The sequence below is a fragment of the Pimephales promelas genome, chromosome 18, assembly GCF_988280905.1.
Source record: "Pimephales promelas chromosome 18, fPimPro1.hap1.1, whole genome shotgun sequence".
NCBI lineage: Eukaryota > Metazoa > Chordata > Actinopteri > Cypriniformes > Leuciscidae > Pimephales > Pimephales promelas.
This window is the reverse complement of record NC_142786.1, coordinates 30,959,624-30,979,195: the sequence shown is the minus strand read 5'-3', so window position 1 is coordinate 30,979,195 and position 19,572 is coordinate 30,959,624. Positions and strand designations below refer to the sequence as shown.

At 35.5% G+C, this 19,572-nt stretch overlaps 4 protein-coding genes across 7 annotated transcripts in view; all 4 read right to left on the bottom strand.

The window, feature by feature from the left end:
* septin7a (septin-7) overlaps window positions 1–5,921 on the bottom strand; it is a 44,925-nt gene extending 39,004 nt beyond the window's left edge. The window contains exons 1-2 of one of the 3 annotated variants that reach the window (XM_089122528.1): window positions 5,827–5,920; window positions 1,682–1,686 (exon numbers count right to left, since the gene is read on the bottom strand). In XM_089122528.1, the coding sequence (XP_088978654.1) occupies window positions 1,682–1,686; window positions 5,827–5,881 (60 nt within the window). In that variant the 5' untranslated portion in view covers window positions 5,882–5,920. Of the gene's footprint in view, window positions 1–1,681; window positions 1,687–5,809 lie in introns of all 3 variants that reach the window. The other 2 variants (XM_089122529.1, XM_089122530.1) reach the window with 2 other exon arrangements.
* Window positions 5,922–7,053: 1,132 nt separating this feature from the next.
* hsbp1l1 (heat shock factor binding protein 1 like 1) lies at window positions 7,054–9,176 on the bottom strand. The gene is made up of 5 exons (XM_039680505.2): window positions 8,867–9,176; window positions 8,483–8,596; window positions 8,289–8,355; window positions 7,572–7,662; window positions 7,054–7,460 (listed from the first exon to the last, which is right to left on the bottom strand). Exons 2-5 carry the CDS (start codon window positions 8,528–8,530, stop codon window positions 7,424–7,426), a joined length of 243 nt encoding a protein of 80 aa, XP_039536439.1. The 5' UTR covers window positions 8,531–8,596; window positions 8,867–9,176; the 3' UTR covers window positions 7,054–7,423.
* Window positions 9,177–10,455: 1,279 nt separating this feature from the next.
* LOC120485009 (XK-related protein 8) lies at window positions 10,456–13,432 on the bottom strand. 2 transcript variants are annotated; one of them, XM_089122520.1, is made up of 4 exons: window positions 13,290–13,432; window positions 13,002–13,192; window positions 11,983–12,176; window positions 10,456–11,351 (listed from the first exon to the last, which is right to left on the bottom strand). In XM_089122520.1, the coding sequence occupies exons 2-4, from the start codon at window positions 13,172–13,174 to the stop codon at window positions 10,627–10,629; spliced, it is 1,092 nt and encodes a 363-aa protein (XP_088978646.1). In that variant the 5' UTR covers window positions 13,175–13,192; window positions 13,290–13,432; the 3' UTR covers window positions 10,456–10,626. The 2 variants fall into 2 exon arrangements, with proteins under 2 accessions (XP_088978646.1, XP_039536428.2); XM_039680494.2 differs by having other exon boundaries at window positions 13,002–13,432.
* A 682-nt stretch (window positions 13,433–14,114) lies between these two features.
* Window positions 14,115–19,158, bottom strand: xkr8.3 (XK related 8, tandem duplicate 3). Its single transcript, XM_089122519.1, has 3 exons — window positions 18,580–19,158; window positions 16,841–17,028; window positions 14,115–15,315 (listed from the first exon to the last, which is right to left on the bottom strand). Exons 1-3 carry the CDS (start codon window positions 18,915–18,917, stop codon window positions 14,552–14,554), a joined length of 1,290 nt encoding a protein of 429 aa, XP_088978645.1. The 5' UTR covers window positions 18,918–19,158; the 3' UTR covers window positions 14,115–14,551.
* Between the last annotated feature and the right edge of the window lie 414 nt (window positions 19,159–19,572).

Genomic DNA, 19,572 nt, shown 5'->3' with positions numbered 1-19,572 from the left:
ATAAACATCCATCTCAGGTGATCCAAACCCAAGTGGATACAAGTGTGTGAACAGTCTCTTAACACTGTTGTGGTCAATCAAACCATGTTCAATGGTCTCATTATTACTTACTGTAGGTGTAAAATAGCTAATGACCTATTACTGTGCTGATGCCAAATCAATAAAATAAGTTTGAGAACAAAACACATCTGTGGAAGCTTCTGTTAATACCCAACCTATTTTAGTTTTAACACAAACCACAAAAATGAACAGCACACATATAGTGTTTGCCCAGTGCTGAACAACTAAACCACTTCTCTAAACATACAGGATTACAGGAAGGCCAGAAATTGGGCTTCAGCACTAGACTTCCACATCGCCCCTCTGCCAGTAAAATTGACCGTAAAAGTCATCTCGCTGGATAAATCAGGCCTTCTCTCGTTCTTCTGAAACTGAAAATCATCAAATATCTGTGATTGCGGCACATAAAAAACCCAACTCATTTGACTATCAAAACCTTCATGTCATTCTGCTTACCCTACAAAAGGAAATGTCCTGAAGGGACACGCATGCAGCTGAGTAGATGCAAGTTTTGTGATGATTAATCGCGATTAATCGTTCGACAGTTTAGTTTAAAATCGTTCAGAGCGGAAGAAAGAAAAGTAAATGACAGAATTTTCATTTTTGGGTGGAGTATCCCTTTAAGACTCACATACATGATATACATGAAGGCCTCAGGGTTACATTCTGGGCGCCTGATGTGAGTTATTATTAGACGGATGAATGGCTTCTTCATCCAGTACATGGAAATAAATGTAAACAGTTAATCAAGACGTGCCATGTTAAGTAGCTCGGATATTATGCATAATCCTCCATGTTCGTTCCACAGAATCAATGCATAGGCCTAAAGGTTTGGAATATCATGAGGGTGAGTAAATGATGGCAGAACTTGCATTTTTGGGAGAACTATTCCTTTTAGGCATAGTTCACATGTCACGTCTAAAAAAAGGAAAATGCCAAGAAAACAATGAGATTTTCACCAACCAATCCAAGAGCTCCATCTGGACGGTAAGAGATTTATGTATTGTAAAAAGATGAGAAGAAAAAAAAAGATGAGATACGTGTATTGTAAATAGCGCTAAATAAAGGTGACTTGACTAAAAAAATGTTGCTTCTGCTGTGAAACCATCTCTCCTGCGAGGTAATTAGACTACCATTAGAACTGAAAAGGCCACATTCTTAGAAGAAATGGTCCTATTTAGAACCAGAAATGGTTCCATCCCCCGCTTCATATATGGAACTCCAAAATGGTACCATTTTTTTTGGTAAAAGGCTCTATTGGCCAAGTATGGAACCCCAGGGTTCTATATAGAACCCAGAGGAACCCTTTTTTAAGAGTTTATAGAACCTTTTAGGGGTTCCAAATACGTAGCATTGATAGAACCTTTTAAGGTTCTATATAGAACCTTTTCTTCTAAGAGTGTAAAATAACCATTACCAACTGATAATAACTTTAAACAGATTGGTTGGCTCTTGTCACATGACCTGCGGTGCACTTGTAGCATTCTGAAAAGTTGAAAATCTCGCTGGGTTGTCACAATTTTGCATCTCTCTGAGTTGACACAATATTTTAACACAATATTAGACGTGGGTGTGTCTAATTTTAAAATAAACTTGATTGTGGAAAAAAAGGGACGTGAACTGCAACTTAGAAGGAATTTTTAGATGACACCCAACCAAAAGCTTCACCTTGCAGAGATCAAAACAGAGAGAGAGAGAGAGAGAGAGAGAGAGAGAGAGAGAGAGAGAGAGAGAGAGAGAGAGACACTTGAGGCCTGAAACAATGACATGTTTTTGTATGTGGCTTAACTGCCGGAAGAGATGTGGTAGCCTAAAACTAAAGCAGTAAACGCAATGAAAATGTGTATGGTCTAAGTCTAAGAAACAGTGATGATATCCCTTTTTCATGAAAAACATTTTGGGCCAGAACTTCACAATTAAAAGGCAAACCGCACAGTTCATACAGTCTACATTTTTTTTAAAAATCCAATGCAAAATTAATAATGACTTTAACTAAACCATTGTGTATGGACACGTAGGTAAATGTAGAGTAATTTTTTTTTGTAAATTTGATTTATTTTCCAAAATCTGCTATTAAATTAAAAAAATGTGGAAGGTATCCAGGTTACACCAATATTTTATTCTGGACATTTTATTTTTTTTTAATTTTTGTTGTAGTGAAGCCCTTTATAGTTTCTGATAAATACTTTGTAGTATCATCACTGTTGGTGAAGTGACTGACAGAGCAGCTCTGGAGAGTTCATGTGTCACATGTGCTTATGTATGTGTGTGTGTTAGACAAAACCTTATTCACAGACACTGGTCCATATCATGATCCAATTAACTGTAAAGTTTTTTTTAAATTTATTCATCCAAAATTTCCCAAATTCCATGACATTCCACATTCTACAGTAAATTCCATTTTTATGGCTGGCTTTCGCGATTTCATCCATGTTTCGTATCATAGAAAACCATGATCTTGTTGACTGATCGCATCAGCACTGCCTCCGCCTGGTTCTTCTCATCACACACTCAATGAAATCAGTCAGAAAATACACTCCATAAGGCTATTCTGACCACCCACTGTTCAAAGTCAGACAAATATTCTCTCTCAGGATTTTAGCTGTTAACTATTCACTTAACATCCTACTCGCAAACACTATAAAGTCACTACCACATCCTGCATTCAGGACCAAAATAGATTTACATCCACAAGAATGATAGACCCTTAGCCATAAGAATTGCCATGTAAAATGTGCTCAACATCACTGCGTCCCTATACAAAGTACGTGTGATTGTGAAACCAAAAGTGAAAGTAAAACACTGATGCGATGAGATGCGATCTCCCTGAAGGGTGCAAATTAGCCTCCATAAAATACAATAGCCTGTCTGCCAATATCAAACCCATCTCTGGACTGTGTTGTTGTGGCTCTGGTCTGTTTGCATAAGTCATACTCAAAGTATAACTGAAATAACAACCATTACAAGATTATTAGTAAAAAAAAAAAAAAAAAAGTCTAAATGCACCTGCAGACTATTTTTCCAGTTATGAATTTTGTCATTGATGATTTCTATAAAATATTGTGCAAAAAATCTCATCTCGTTCTCGTGAACCCAATCTTGTGTCTCGTTTGGTGAGATAAGCATCTCATCACATCACTATTACATCCAACATTCTACAAAATATCTTCCTTTTGCGGCCCATAGGATTTAGTCATGCAGGTTGAAATGACATGAGGATGAGTGAATGACAATTTTCATTTTGGGGTAAATTATCCCTTCGAATGTCTGCAATAAAAAAAGCCAAATATCTTTAAAAATTTGGCAAATTCAGCAATTAATACAGGGAAACAATTGCTGAGTCCGAAATCTCCACTCAAACCAGTACTCCCTACCCCCTATGTAGGGAGTACTACACTCCCTTCTCTCTCGGCGCCGTTGATTACATCATCTGTCAGCTGGTGCTTTTATAATAGATTTTTTAAAATAAATACATTAGCCTACATTATATTGAGCTTGTTTCTCCAAAATTAAAAACTAAAGGTAATTTCTGGCTGTTTTTGTTAAAATGCGCTACTCCACACATGATTATAACTTATTTTTACGATCAGCGCAATGCATGATGGTATGTAGGGCTTGGGTTAGTAGTGACCATCAGTTGTACACTACTTTTCAAAATGCATTCTGGGCTACTATATATAGGGTATAATAATCATCACAAAATGGCGAGCTCACTTTATAGTTCATTATATATGGTGAGTAGTGGGTGATTTCGGACACAGCTAATGTTTGCAAAAAAAAAAAAAAAAATAAAATATATATATATATATATATATATATATATATATATATATTTAAATAAAATAAACTGCCGTTCAACATGTAGGCATATTATAATTTGTGCATTGTTATTGATATTAATTTTTACATTTTCATAATGTATTATTAATTAAATTACTGGTATTTGACCTAAAACCTTTCGACAGATGCTCTTTAGTTGGCTTAATTGCCTATATCTTGATTTATTCCCTTTTGAGGCAAGATAAAATCCATGGAATTTAGGATCAAATTTGATTGTATCTGGCTGCGTTTTATAAATGAGGCCACAGAGTAACCATGGGAAAATATACAGAGTCACATGTAAATGGACAAGAACGATTCAAGCAGTAGCCATGTGATCCAAACATGATGGGAATAAAGAAAGAGCGAATTCTTCTCACTGAACAAGAGCCCAACATGGTCTTCACCCCATCCGAAATCTCATGAGATCTAACTCATTCAATCCTGCTGTGTGTTGCTATAGGACGAAATTATTCTAGGACAGTTCTTCTGTATGAAGACTGAGGCTTCATACAAGATGTTAATGTTGCTTAAAAGTCAAGTCAAATCAAGTCATTCACATGCAACATCATTAATAAATACGAACTAAACAAGTCCAAGGGAGAATGTATGACTATAGTACAATAAAAGTGAATTGCGGGTGGTTTGTGCTTGACAATCTTGGTGGAACTTAACGTCAGCATGCCATGAAATCATAATTGACTCCCATTTCCCAAAGGCTATTTACTTTGTTAGCACACAACACTAACTTGCATGGATCAATTGTTCATTACAAGACTAATCCACAAAACAAAACACGTTTGGCTTTGTAATCTTGTAATCAGTTTGACGTCTTGAGCAAAACATCCTTAACCAAACACCTCCAAGCTGGAGATTACGAGGAGGTGCCCCAAAATCAAGCCCTGCCCTCTATTTAATATAATGTCACATCACTAAAGTCAGCTGCAAATTATGGTTTGCGCAAACTTAGCTTAATCGTCACCAACCGACAATCGGGAAGAAAAAAAAGTTAATTGCGCAATTAATGTTAAAAATAAAACAAATAATTTTGAGATGAATCAATGTACAAATTGTATCTGTATAGCGAGTTATTTGTATCCGTGCATACCTACCTATCCATCCATCCACCCATTTGTCAATCAATCTCTATCCGTTCTTTCATCTTTTACTCTAGTATACTTCCATTCATCCAAAAGCAAATGATCATATCTCTACATCATCAGCCAGGGTGTCCAATCCTGCTCCTGGATGGCCACTTTCAGGTGTTTAGCTCCAACACACCTGCCTGGATGTTTCTAGTGATCCTGAATACCTTGAGTATCATGGTTCGTGTGTGTTTAATCGGGGCTGGAGCTAAAACAGACCCCGACCAACTGCAACACACTCATTGAGATATTACTACAAAGCTGAGAGTGACAAACACAAGACAGTGTTCCTCCAGATGGAAACACTAGAGCTACAAATGTCTGGCCATTGCATTGCATTCGTTGCTTAAACCCACCCCAGTCAGTATTTTCTTGATTTTCATGACAAATGATTATGTTAACGCGATGTTTTGTTCATCATGACATTCTTTGAGGAACCTTAGAAACAATGAAAATACCATGGCACAGAAATATGCTTATGATTTAGTTCCATTGCTATCTGATACCTACTATCATGTTACCTTACCAGCCACAGTATATTCGTAAGTGAAACCTCAATTAAATCCCTTATTTGAGAAAAGAGACAGAAAATGTCATGATATGACAGAAAGAGTGAAGATTAACGTTACACTGAAACCGAGAGCTTGAGCAGATCTAATTATTTGTCTATTAACGCATTCAGGAAACACATCAACCGCGCGTAACAAAGCACACGTATTTAAAACACACTGCATAAATAAACCTATAAACCTACTTACAGAAGAGTTTGAGTTTAGTAAAGCGACAGGGACTAAATTCTCACCCATTCTGTTGACGCTCCCGGCCGCCTCTGTAACCGATCTCTCACCGACCGACATTCCCTTTCTCCAACTCACGGTCCAGCCCACGCGCGACAAGCGTACGTCACTTTTCTTGCGTATTCTCCCTTGCGACTACGGGGGCGACTGTAGTGGCGTATCTTTGGTGAATAGCGTCCGCACAAATCTCGCGATATTTCATGTAAGCCACAAGAGGGGGAAATATTTTTAATGATTCAAATGCGGTATGGGGATTAGTTTGTCATTTCATTTAAACGGAATATTCCTCTGCATGTTGCTATTAGCAAACACATTTTGGAAGGTTTGATAACTTGTTTAGGTTCACTGATAATAGTAACGAAAATAGACAATATTATCGAGGGTAAAATAAAAGAAATTTAAAAAAAAAAATCCATAGTAAAGCAACAAAAAAGTCACTGACAAATCCGATATATAAATATTACAAAATACAATCGTATTCAAATATGTTTATAAACGAAAATTATAAATAGTGTAGATATCTGGGGATAAGTTAGTCTACTATGCGGTTCAATGACGCTTTACTGAAAAGGATCTGTCGCTTTTTCTTTTATATCTAATCATGAGAAGGCGCACAGATACACAGTAAATTCCATTTATTATAATGATATGGTTGAAGACCCACATCTGACTCCGATTCCGTAGATTTAATTACCTCGATAATGTACTGCTATGGAAAGAGCTGACAAAAGAGCAACAATGCTGCCACGTGTTGGCCAAAAAATATAAACACACATACTGTCTATGCATGATGTAGCCTACATTATTCACACACGTTTTTCGTCACTTTTTTAATGTGGAAAAAAACTATATATATATATATATATATATATATATATATATATATATACAGACCTAGCTAATTTGGAATAAATTAAATAAATACAAATTGTGAGTTATAGTCTATAAATAGGCCTACTTTTAATTTGCAGCAAACATAAGTTCATGTCGGTCCATGGTGTATATATCGCATAAGCAAAATGAAACAAAAAATGTTTACATACATTCAATTCTATGTTGTCTTTGCAACTATTTCCCATTAAAAAGGGACCAGTAGCCTACAGTATTTTTGGCTTAATGTCCCAAATCCCTAGTTTTATGACATTTTTCAAATATCGCTAACATTGAGAGGTCCTTTTTATGTATATATTGTAACATTTCAATTTGTGTTTACATTGTATCATGGAAAAAGATTTTACACAAAAAGATAAACATGTTTATTTATTGTTTTTGTACAAGATCCACATCAGCTCAAAGAAATGTGACATGCCACATGTGAACAATCCACAAATATACTGTTGATCTTAAGCTTCTGCAACATTTCCACTCAGTTCTTTGGCCAGCTTCATCACAATAAAAGGATTCTTTAACTTCTTAACTTTGTCATTCATTGTTCGCATATAAGGACTTCCACATTCATATGTGAGGACATATCCACATTTAACCCCTTTAGTAGCAGAGAAAATTTGTCATTTTCAGTCCACTGATGAAAAATTATTTTGGTTTACACAGAGCTAATTTTGTTTTCATGAATTAGTAACGTCGAAAAGTAACGTTGATTTCTCAGTGCTTTGGCCAGCTCGTTCTCTCTTCAAAGTCACTGTGCAGAAAAACAGAAATATTAAATTATATATCATGGTTTGTTGTTTTAATTGTCTCTAAGTATTGAGCAAACTTTAATTTGGAGAGTAAATAAAACCAATGCACTTGCTTTGATTTGTGATGATCTTCCATTCCTGCTTGTGTCATGAGATCAGCGACATTGTTCTCCAGGTCATCTATACGTGTTCCCATCTCATCCAGTTCAGGCATTAAGGGAAAACAAAATGCTTTTATCAAGAATAAACATAATACTCTAATGTTAGGTATGGTTTTAAAAGTATTATGTACAATGCCATTTAAAAAAGTTTGGGGTTGGTAAGATTTTTTCAGGATTTTGGCAAAAAAAGGAGTCATACTATTAAAATAATAATTACCATATAAATTCAGTGTTTTGTTATGGAATACATTTTAAATGTAATTCATGGTGGCAAAGCTGATTTTTTTTAAAATATTCTAATATGCTGATTTGCTGCTCAAGAAACATTTCAATGTTGAAAACAGCTTGATATTTTTGTGAAACCATTAAAATGTGTTTGACTAGAAAGTTCTGTAAAGCTATCTATACTGTAACTTCTGATCAATTTAATGCATCCTTGATTTCTTATATGCCAATACTATGATAGGCTATATAAATTCAATGGTAAGTGAATTGGGATGCTACTTCGAGTTAGACCTTTTTTTAGACCTTATTTATTACCCAAAAGTCAGTGATATTGTCATTGTGTTCAAAACATGATATTGCTATGGTAACAACGCAAATACAAATATATTTCATGCTAGTGCAATGACTGTTAAATTATGTTAAATTATGTATCTGAAAAGATATTTTTGGAGATGATCTGGTCAGATAAGTTCTGAAACCTGCTCTGAAGTTGTTGCATTGTCGTCTCCATCTGTTTGAAGAAACGAATTGAGCAGATTTTATAAAGCTTACAATATTATAAAGCTGCAATTAGACAATAAAATGTTCTCGTCTTGCATATTGTCAAATTAAAAAAATGCATTAAAATAAACACTTGCCATAGCAGACAAATCTTTGGCGGCGGCATTTGACTCGGATCCTGCCATGAGATTTGTTGAGTTGCTTTATGTTGTGGAAGTTGTTCGTTTCAGCTCCAGGCAACGTTGTCTGGACTAAAAATGAACCAGTGTGAAAATAAAAGGTATTTGCTTTAACCTCAGAAAACTTTGGTCAGTCATAGCCTATATAGAAAATGATTCTATAACTTTTCAACTTTTCACTCTGACTTCCTCGTTCTAGTTAGACCGTTTTGTAATGTTTTAGGTTATGATTTCGGTTCTCATACCGGTTGTTGATACGCTAGCACACGCTGCTAATAAATAAATACAACGTGTAGTCCGTTTGCATTGTAATAACGATTATAGAAGTGAATAGAGACCTACCCAGCTTTGCATGAACAGTGTTGCTCCCTGATTTTGTTAATCCCAGCCTCCGTCTCGATTAGTAGGAAATGGGGTGGTTCATTTTTTGACTGTGACCGGTCACGTTTTTGCCTCTATTTTGGATGCCTTGTTGTTTCTTGTGTTCCACCTGTATGTCTTGAAGATAACCTTCGAACTGCAGCCCCTTTTGCCTACTTCTATCGGACACTTTATTTGCTGCTTCATAAAAGTTTGATAACATTTCAGCAGGAAGAGCTGTCTCAGCACAAGCCATGTTGATACCATACCAAACCAGAGCCCAGAAGAGTTTGACGGAAGTAGCAACAGTAACTATACACTGCGTTGCAATGAGCAAATTATTAGAATTATTACTTTTCTACTTGTATGCATTCTATTGAGAAACCACGAGAAAAGGGTGAATCAAATCTGAGATTCAATGTTCAGATGCGCGTGACGTCACAGTTGGCCGGAGTGCGTGCAGTTCCTCACAGTGCGTCACAGTAAAGAGACCTTCCCGAAAACTCTTCTCCTGATTCACAAATACTTCTTAAACGTCAGATGTGATAGTGAAATGTGTGTGTGTGTGTGTGTTAATGAATTCCAACCTGTCGTAAACGGGATGCGCGTGCACGTTCATTCTCAAATGACCATAAATCAAGTCCATCATATCCGACTGACATCTATAGGCATAATAACATGAATGCGAATTTGATTTGATAACTTTATTGTCTGTTCAGATATGCAATTTCAGACGCAGCCCATTTGCTTATGTTAAATTATGGTTTCATCACTATTAAACAGCATAAATCAAAACTGCCTAATGTTACTGAATGAAAAGGGTGATTTATACGACTGTGAAGCTTTTTTTTGGGGGGGGGGGGGGGGGGGGGTTGATGCTCCTGATTGACCCTTTCTTTGTTTTAATCATTGTTCTGAATCCCATCCAGACGCAGTCATTGACGAAAATGTGATTTTCTCAGCTTTTTTTTTAAATGTTGTTGTTTTTTTATTAAATAGCCTATCACATTCAAGTGTTGATAAAAAATGCATAAAGCTAGAATAAAACAGGCTTTGTTTGTTTGTTTGTTTGTTTAAACGCAGAAGTTCTGTTCTTTCTTTTGTTATGGTGTATGCAGATATTCATATATAACAAAACATTCTGGGGGCCATGAAACTTGTGAAAAGGATCAAAATGGTGGTGGTGGTGGCTGGCAACTTTTTTCAAAAACGTTGGCAGGGAAAGAGTTAAAAAGAATACTTATTACTTGTATAGCCTACTTTAAAACAGCAATGTAATGTGTTTGGACATCACATTTGTAATGTAAATGTATAATTGTTTAATTTTCTAAATGCAGTTATCTGAACTTTAGGTTGCTTTTTGACCCACTTATTTATTGGCCACTTTACCACTTCACACTGTTTTGGTTTTACCATACATTTCAGATTTTTACAGATGCTCTCTAGTAGTCATCCAGAATCCATTTAGTTTACCCGTCTTGCTCTAATAAACGTGTATGATTTGAACACATCTACATTTTAAAAGCTAAAATCATGTTGCGTGCAGGAAAGGGTCAACAAAGAAAAAAATCTATCATTCATTCTTTTTTTATTCATTCAAAAAGAATTCTGAAAGATTAAATAAGTTTTGGCATTTTATTTTTTTTTACAAAACAAGGTAGTCTGTGTATAAATACTTTTGTTATAAATAAAACTTAAATTAGGTGTTTAATAATTTAAAATTAGAAAAGTTGAACCAAGAACTAGAAGAAATTAGCAGCCATGTTCCTCCCCCTCTTCAGAACAGCAGTGACAGGTTGAGCAAGAGTTGCATCCACAGTGTCAGATTCTAGGGAGTCAGTCGCCATGTTATAAAACGCTGCACCTTGTCGTATATTCGGTTGTTCAACGGGTTTAGCTATTTTCTGCTCATCACAGTTAGGATGAAACCATCTGTAGTATATCATTTTCAATAGAATTCCAGCAACGTGAAAACCTAGTAGTGTCGGGATCACTACATAAGGATTTAAGGAGCTCCAACAGCCTGTAAACTCAAACACCTTCCAGCACCAGAAGCCCAGCAGCATCATCGTGTCCAACCCCATGACACTGTAATAGACAATAGTCTTTAATTTAATATTTCCTGTTGATACGTTAAACCAGCTGAAGTACCAGATGAGTCCAATAGTAGCTCTGTAGAGCCATTCCCAACCAGGACTTTCCATGTGATCTGTTTTTTGGCTCCAGACCCCTAAAACCAGCAGCATCCACAAAGACAGGAAGTGGGCTATGATGTAGCATGGCAATACACTGCAAAAGAGCGCCAGAGCGGCTACACGGGGAATGATCAGCAACAAGTTCCACAGAAAGTAGACGCCAGTGGAGATCCAGCTCATCTTGCGTTTTTCTTGAAGAAATGAACGCATGTTGCGGTGGTACATGGCTACGGTAAAGGCTATTGCAGCAGCGGATGAGAGGATTTTTAAACCTGAAATGAAAAACCATTACATATTATTAAACAATAGTGTTCTTCTTAATATGCAAGTGCTATATGCATCACAGTAGAGAAAAAAAAAATACCATCACAATTTCTGTTTCAGGCAACTTTAAAGGTTTTTCTGGGTGCTTGATACAGCATCAGTTACAATCCACTTTCTTTATAAAAAGAGGTACAGATTTTAGATAAATATCTTCTTTGCTAAAGATCTTTTGTGTTCCATGTAAATAGAAAAATCTGAATGACGACGGTAGGTAAATGACAGAATTCTAACAGGCATAAGTCAGCATTAAAGGGAAGTTGCAATTGTCTTTTCTTCCCTATTTTGACAGAAATATATAAAAAAATATATAGAGCGGGACTTTATTAGATCATTGAATTGTTGTGGTTTGCATGCTCAAGTGATTGACAAGCTGTCGTGTCAAGAAGGGAGAGTGATTTTGATTAAAGATTATGAGCATTATGATTTAAAATATTAATATAACTTGCATGGATAAATCGTTCATAATAAATACTGAAATTCGACTAGTTTGATGATTTCATAGTGACTTGGTTCAGAGACACATAATAACTGAAATGTGAAAGTAATAAAGATTCAAAGTGTTCTGGATTTGAGACAGACCTGTATTAAGCTCCAGCTCTCCGCTCTGTAAGATTCTACATATCATAATTATAAGTTGTGGGGCACTTTCAGAAAATGCCTCAAAGAGACGAAGCATCTGAAGGTCATGGTTCAGGTACACAGCCACACCCTCTGTGAAACTATTCGTTTTTTGAAGAAAACGTGTTGTGGAAATCTCTATAACTCCAGCATACCTGTGAACACAAGGTACATGCATTTACTTAAAGCTACACTGTGTAACTCTTTTAGTTTATTCTTAGCTAAAACACTTAGTTCTTTCAAAAATATGTGTGCTCATTAATGTATATTTAGTTCGTTCAAGTAATAAATCAAGTAGTATTCTCGTGAGTGTATAATATGCCATTGAAAATACATACGGGTAAGCGGTCGCCATGTTGCCCCTCCATCTTGAAAGTACATTAGCCAAAGAGGGACATACCCGTTAATTAAAGCTTCGCCTTTCGCGTTTACGTTTAAATTAACACTCATGGACGAGGCGGACCGGAAGCCATGTTAATCTTGGACTACATTGGCCACCGTAGGAGTTAAAACGAAATCGGAATTGAGAGGAACAGAAACTAATAATATTCACTGGATAGTCGTATACCTTTTCACCACTAGATGGGGTAAAAATCCCACAGTGTAGCTTTAAGCAACACAACAAAACTTTACGACCCTTACAGTATTCAAGTGTGCTATTAGTATACTTCTGAAACTAAAAATGAAGTATACTTTTAGTCTATTTGATCATGTACCTCTCAGAAGTAAAACATATAATTTGACCATTGACTTGTAGTTGTGTTTTGATAGAGTTGCCTAATTTTTTCACATTGTTTTACACAAATTTTAACTATAATGCATTTTCATTTAATTGCAATTGCAGTGAACATGCAGTGAAGTGTCTAAAAACATTGCATTCAGTTCATAAGGACTCATTTTAAATGTATGCTAAAGTGTAGGCTACTTTTTCCCTCACAAGACTATTCAAGAAAATTTGAGAAGCAAATCCTGTCACAAACCTGAGGTAGACTCCAAGCTGAAGGAAGTGGAGGGGTTTGATCAATATATGCCTGTTAGCAAATTCCTCCACCTTAGTCTCAAGATTAGTCTCCAAGGAATCCGAGTACCAGAGCCAGCTGAACACCTGTAACAATACTGAAGAGCCCAGCAGCAGAACGATCATCACCGTCATATACACATAGGCCCCATCCTGATAAAATGACACAACAGTCCAAATGTCCAGTGCTATATCCACCAGGAAACATACCAATCCCAACAATGTAAACAGGTATTCTAATAAAGAGTACTTGAAAGGGAAGCTTTCCTCCATGACTGATCCAGTGTGAGAAACCTTTACAGCAGGACAAAGTAAATACAACTACCTCATTTTTACATTGATATATATGCTGTTAGAAAATCAGAAAGAGAAAGTAAACTTAACACCCACACACAAACTCCTCCCATGTCATTTTTTGAATGATTAGTCATCTAACCATGTGACCTCACTCACACACAATTGGTTCCCATGATATATTCCAAGACCTGATATCCATTGTACTTATATTGTGTTTTGCAACTCAAAACAACTTTGAATATTATAACGTGATGCTATTACGCTTATCAAAAGTAACCATAAGTAGTCAGATTACCTAAATGTCTAATGTAATGGGATCACGGAAGTAGCTACAATTTATATTATGTTATTTTGAATCAGTAACGGACTACATTCTAAAAGTAATCAGCTCAATTCAATGGAGACCAGTCATAAATAAAAATAGAAGTGAGACATAATATAATAACCCATGATTTATTGCATTCCACATGGGTATGACAAAGAGAACACATGTTTGAAAGAGCTAACCAATATCAGGTTTGTCACGACATCCAATTGTATTGAAACTACAGCCATACAAACCAAAAACAGGAACTTAACGAAGGGGATATTCACTATTGGATAATGTTACAATACTACAAGAACTTCTACTGTCAGACATTTGTGCTGACAATAATGAGTAATTTACTGTATCGAAAAATATACTGAAAGTGTAGACTAGGTATAATCATTAACAGTGCTGTTCAATACCATTATCATTCTGTAAACACTTAACAATTTTTGAAAACCTTAAAAAAAATAGAAATAGTTTTGGCAAGTTGACTAAGGATCAGTCTGTGCACATATTTCTATTCTACATTAAAGAAATGAAAGAACATTCACTGAAACCGTACTTGATTGAAGTAAAAAAGCAACTTCAATTTGGGTCCGTTCCTCACACAAAGCATTACATTTTTAAAGTTGAAAGTTGATACAAACCATAAGTTGATTAGTCATTTTTGTAGCTTGTCAGCCCACCCATCATCAAGTCATGTGGGTGTGGAAAAAAGTCATGATGACAATTTTAGTTTTGGGTGAGCTATTCTTTCAAAACAAACAACAGAATGAAATCATCCCAAAACAATCATTTGTAACACTGTGAACAGAGAATTTAAAAATACAATAAAAAAAGCGTAACAGTCAAACAGGCTACATGCTATTCATTTTTACCGTACCAATACATTATTTGCTTTACATTCATTTGTAAAAGTTAGCAGCATGTTGGCTCATCCTCTTGTTAAATCTTTGAGAAGACGCACCACTGGCCTGAACAACGATGTGTGGCTTCACTCCATCCGAATCACCGTCGCCCTGAAGAACGCTGTCCGTCTCCCCTCCACCAGAAGCACCATCGGCCTGAAGAAAGACGTGTGGCTCCCCTCCTTCTGAACATTTCCTAAAATCCGCTGACCGCCACAATTTGGGGTGAAAACAGCAATAGTAGAGCACTTTTATCATTAGGCCCAAGACATAACAAAGTGGGATGGAGATAATCAGGCTAATGGCGTACGACTGGGTCGTCTCTGCATCGCGGTAAAACCACCATGTGGCCAACAGGATGCCAGTGTCTGTGATGATAAATGTGTGGTAGATGCTACTCCTACTCCTGGTGTGTCCTTCAGCCACATTAAACCAGCTAAAATACCAGATGAGACCTATGGTGGCCCGGTAGAGCCATTCGCCCCCAATGCTGTCCATGAAATCGGTGCCCTGCCGCCAGGCCCATATAACAAAGCTAGGCCACAAAAACAGGAAGTGAGCAACAATGTAGCTGGGTCCCACGGAGGCAAAGAGAGCAATAGCAGCTACGCGTGGGCCAATTAGAAAGAGGTTCCAGAAGAAGTAGACCAGTGAGGACAACCAACCCTGCTTGTCCTTGTCGGGCAGAAACGAACGAAGCGACCGATGATAGTCCACCACCATCCAGGCTATAGAAGTAGTGGAGGCGACCACACTCACACCTGCGAAACAGAAACATCAGTGTCGTCTTCTTCCACTTACATCAGTGGTTTTGTGAAAAAACAATGCGAAACACATTTAATAAAATCAAACTAATATAATAGTAGTGTATTATTATTAACTACCATTAACTAAACCTGAAATAAAACAAAATTATTAGATGGAAAAACTCTAGCTTAAATTAAATTGACAAATGCTGCCTTGGGTACTAAATGAAATAAAATAAGTGTGAAAATCACTACAATTAAAAGTAAAATTAATGTTAAATAAATCTAAAAAAAAAAAACATCAAAATGACTAAAACCTAGACTAAAATTAAAAACTGGAAATATAAAAAAAAAAACAACATTAATAAATACTATATTAGTACAAAAAATAATCATAAAATAACACTTAGAAACATAAACAAGCTTATACATTTTGTGAAAGTTCATTTTTTTATTTATCTTTAATAATCAAGTATACTTTAATAAAATATGTAAAAAGCATTGTATATATATTGCAAAACTAAAAACTTATACTATATATATATATATATATATATATATACATTTTTAGTTTTGGGGCGGAGCACCAAATTACAACCTAAAATAACCTAAACACTGTGTCTACAGCGGACGCATCATAAAACAGGCTGTTTTATATATATATATATATATATATATACTAATATACTAATTTCAACCCAGCCCCAGAAACAGCTGAAATATTTACCTGTTGTACCTTAACCAATAAATAGTCTACAGCGGACGCATCATAAAACAGGCTGTTTTATATATATATATATATATATATATATATATATATATATACTAATATACTAATTTCAACTCAGCCCCAGAAACAGCTGAAATATTTGTACCTTAACCAATTCGTGTGCACAAAATAGAAACAGACGCAGTCAAAATATGCAAATGAAGTCAGTGATTTCTGCCCTTCAAAACCATTTCAGCCGAAACATTTTTTCTTTCAACTGATAAAAGTTGCTGTAATTTCAGAGTATTACTAATTAAAACATTTTTCAAAATAATAATAACTATTTATTAATAATTAATAATATTAACTATTTAATAATAATGTTTGACAGATTCAAACATTTCATTATTTTAATGAGGCTTTTTTTCATAATGATACTAACATTTATATAACTGGGACTTTTTTTTAAATACATCCCCAAGCCTACTGGTACTGTATTTAAACTGTATATAATGTCCAATGTAAAATCATAAACCTCTAGGGAGATCAGATTTCTCCATGTCCTCTTTAAGTCAATGCTCAAGTTTCTCAAATCATTTGATGAAACAATTGTCAGCTTCAACAGAAAGGAAATTATTTTTACCACAAACTGGCAAGAGGAAATCAAGCATAAATTAGAGGAAGTGTTGTTTGGAGGATTTATTGTAAATTTATTATAATAAGTTACTGATGAATCTCACGTGGACGATCACCCCTCGAGCTGATTGGGTGTCATACGTTTTAAAGAGAAGTGGTTATAATTGTTAGAGCAGAAGCAAAATGGTTACCCACATTGTACAATCCTTGCGTGGTTGTTGCGTAAAATGATGTACATCATGAGGGTGAGCTGGGGAGCGCTCTCGCAGAACGTCTCAATGAGACGCAGCATGCTGAGGTCATGGGTCAGATAAACTGCAAACTCAGACCCACACTCCCCTCGCCACCACACACGAAAGCCCTGCCAGATAGCTGATACGTGCCTATGAAGAAAAAGAGAATTAATTAACAAAATATCAAAGTATGCTTAAAAAGGAGATTTTGGTATAGAAAGGTATAGTTTGTTTTTACACACCCTCCTATTAGGGGTGTACCAATACCCTCATGTCATGATTCGATACAAATCACAATACTTAATTGAACTCACGATGCGATTATTATTATTGCGATACTCTAAGACATATGATAAAAGGTAAACAAAACGTGTACTGTTGATTAAAATGTTAAATTTGATATTACATTGTGGGTTAAAATGAATAGGTTTGGACTTGGTGCTTGTAACCCAAGGACAATGGTGACACCAGAATAAAAATATTCATGATTCTGAAGCTGAAAATACAGAATAATTTAGATCAATATACTTGCACTCTGTCACTGATTAGATATTTTTTAAATAATGTCAGGTAACATAAGACATTTGGCAAAATCAGGACTCACAAATATTCCCCATTGCATTATTATACATTATATTTAACATTATATATAGTAGTTTAATATAGTACCGACACTAAAACTCTATCCACAATACATATTGTCACTATCCACAATACGTATTGTTGCATTTTTGTATTTATTTATTTAGAAAAGGGACAGTGTACATTAATAAACATTCTTAAATGTAAATGTACCCAAATTAGCCCAAAGGCTAATTTTCATTGGTAGTCGTTGTGATAGTAGTATTGTGATATATTGTGGCATTATATATTGTTACACCCAAGGTCTATGGATAAATACATATTCAGTTATCATCATGAGTCATGAAATGATCATCTAAATACAGGGATTTGCAGACTAGGGTCCGGGGCACAACGACTGCAAGGTGTCTGTGAAAATGTTTAGTGAAAAACTGTAAAAATTGTAAAAGAAATTAATATATTTTTTTACAATTTTTATATAAATTAATACAAAAATGTAATAAATATTTGGTATTAATAAATGAATTAATACACAATACAGTACTATAGTAGAGAACATAAGCAGCTAAATATTTTCCAAAGAATACTTTACACATGCATCTAATTTATTTTGCAGTGTTTATTCATTAAAAATTCTTGTTATAAAATTATAACCCTGATAAAATACATCCCTGGATTTTGGTAATTCCACAATGATTTTTTGGAATCGAAGGGTTTACATTTAAGAATGTTTTGAAGAAAAACTGTAGGCTATTCAAAGGAAAGAAACTTTACTCACTGACCAGATTATAACAAAAGTTACAACACACCACAACCACACCACATGCCGTTATCAAGATTGTCTGCAACAGATGTGACAGATGTAGGCTAGCGATAGAAAAATGCACACGTTTTTTCTTGAAATAAATAAATAAACTTAAAAGCGTTTGCATGTTTTTTTTATTTATTAATAAGTTGTTTATTTTGTTTTTGTTTTTAAAGATGTACTTGTTTGCAATTTACGCTTTATTTAAAAGACTTGAAATAAAATGTGGGGGGGGGGGGGGGGGGGGGGGTTTGGCAATATAGCAACAGTAATAGTTTAACGAGCTTAAGCTCGTGATTGCACTGCAGTCTCACCTGATGAAGTAGCCCAAATGACAAAAATGCAGGAGGAGCAACAATTTAAGTCTTCTCGCTTCACTGAAGAGAACGGTGTTCCCAGAGGACGCTTGAAACTCAAAGTCAGTCAAATGACGATCATACTTAAGCCAAAACCAGCTAAACAGCTGAACAACGACAGATGACATGAGCATGAAGCCCACCAAGACCCCGAACCACATGAAATCTCCATGTATGTAGAACTCCTTCGCCACCCACAGATCCGAGACCACGTCAAACAGAAATGTGCACACGCCGATCACAGTAAACACAAAATCCAACCAGGAATACGTCGGGTGGAAAGTCGCGCTCTCCATGATGGGATGAACTTCAAAACAGAAGAAACTGATTGAAGTTCAGCCACAACATGCATTTAGCCGTTAGCATATGTAAGTTAGGGCTACAGGCAAACCACACAAAAGTTCCGCACCTTAAGTTGATTCTCATTATTCACGTAAACGAGAAATCGGCGAGCAAATGCGTCTCTTCAGAGCCATTTCTACAGCAGCAGACAGACGATGACATTTTTGAACATAAAACTTGCACTGGCATAAGTTAAGTCGCGCCCACGTGACGTCACTCACACTGCAACATATGTAGTAAATATATATTTTGAGTCAAAAACTACGTCTGTAAATTTTATGATTAATCTTATGATTCTATTTGGCAAATTTCACATTCATAAAAGTAAATTTAATAATTCTAAGCCTTGTTTAAAGTTTTTTTTGGCTGATTTTATGTTGTATCTTGAATCTCTTAAATGTATAGATAATAAGAAATGCTCGGACACAATTGTATTTGCTAAAGAATTGAAAATAATTGAACAGTGAAGAATTATATGTTTCTCTTCTTTCCTCAATACTGTCTTGGATTGTAATTTCTCGCAGCTATTATATTTATAAATAGTTACATTTAGCCCTTATATTTATTTATTTTATTTTTATTTATTTTTTAATTTTTAGTCTCTTGTTC

What these genes read in the sequence shown, in the direction of transcription:
- hsbp1l1 (XM_039680505.2), bottom strand. Translation starts at nt 8,530, where the DNA reads ATGGCAGGATCCGAGTCAAATGCCGCCGCCAAAGATTTGTCTGCTATG. An exon ending in CCAAAGATTTGTCTGCTATG is followed by an intron (nt 8,356 to 8,482) that starts GCAAGTGTTTAT and finishes TTCTTCAAACAG; the next exon opens with ATGGAGACGACAATGCAACA. An exon ending in TGACCAGATCATCTCCAAAA is followed by an intron (nt 7,663 to 8,288) that starts ATATCTTTTCAG and finishes TAATGCCTGAAC; the next exon opens with TGGATGAGATGGGAACACGT.
- LOC120485009 (XM_039680494.2), bottom strand. Translation starts at nt 13,312, where the DNA reads ATGGAGGAAAGCTTCCCTTTCAAGTACTCTTTATTAGAATACCTGTTT. An exon ending in CAGCTTGGAGTCTACCTCAG is followed by an intron (nt 12,177 to 13,001) that starts GTTTGTGACAGG and finishes TTGTGTTCACAG; the next exon opens with GTATGCTGGAGTTATAGAGA. An exon ending in AGAGCTGGAGCTTAATACAG is followed by an intron (nt 11,352 to 11,982) that starts GTCTGTCTCAAA and finishes TTTTCATTTCAG; the next exon opens with GTTTAAAAATCCTCTCATCC.
- xkr8.3 (XM_089122519.1), bottom strand. Translation starts at nt 18,917, where the DNA reads ATGGAGAGCGCGACTTTCCACCCGACGTATTCCTGGTTGGATTTTGTG. An exon ending in CATTTGGGCTACTTCATCAG is followed by an intron (nt 17,029 to 18,579) that starts GTGAGACTGCAG and finishes TTTTCTTCATAG; the next exon opens with GCACGTATCAGCTATCTGGC. An exon ending in CCACGCAAGGATTGTACAAT is followed by an intron (nt 15,316 to 16,840) that starts GTGGGTAACCAT and finishes TCTGTTTCGCAG; the next exon opens with GTGTGAGTGTGGTCGCCTCC.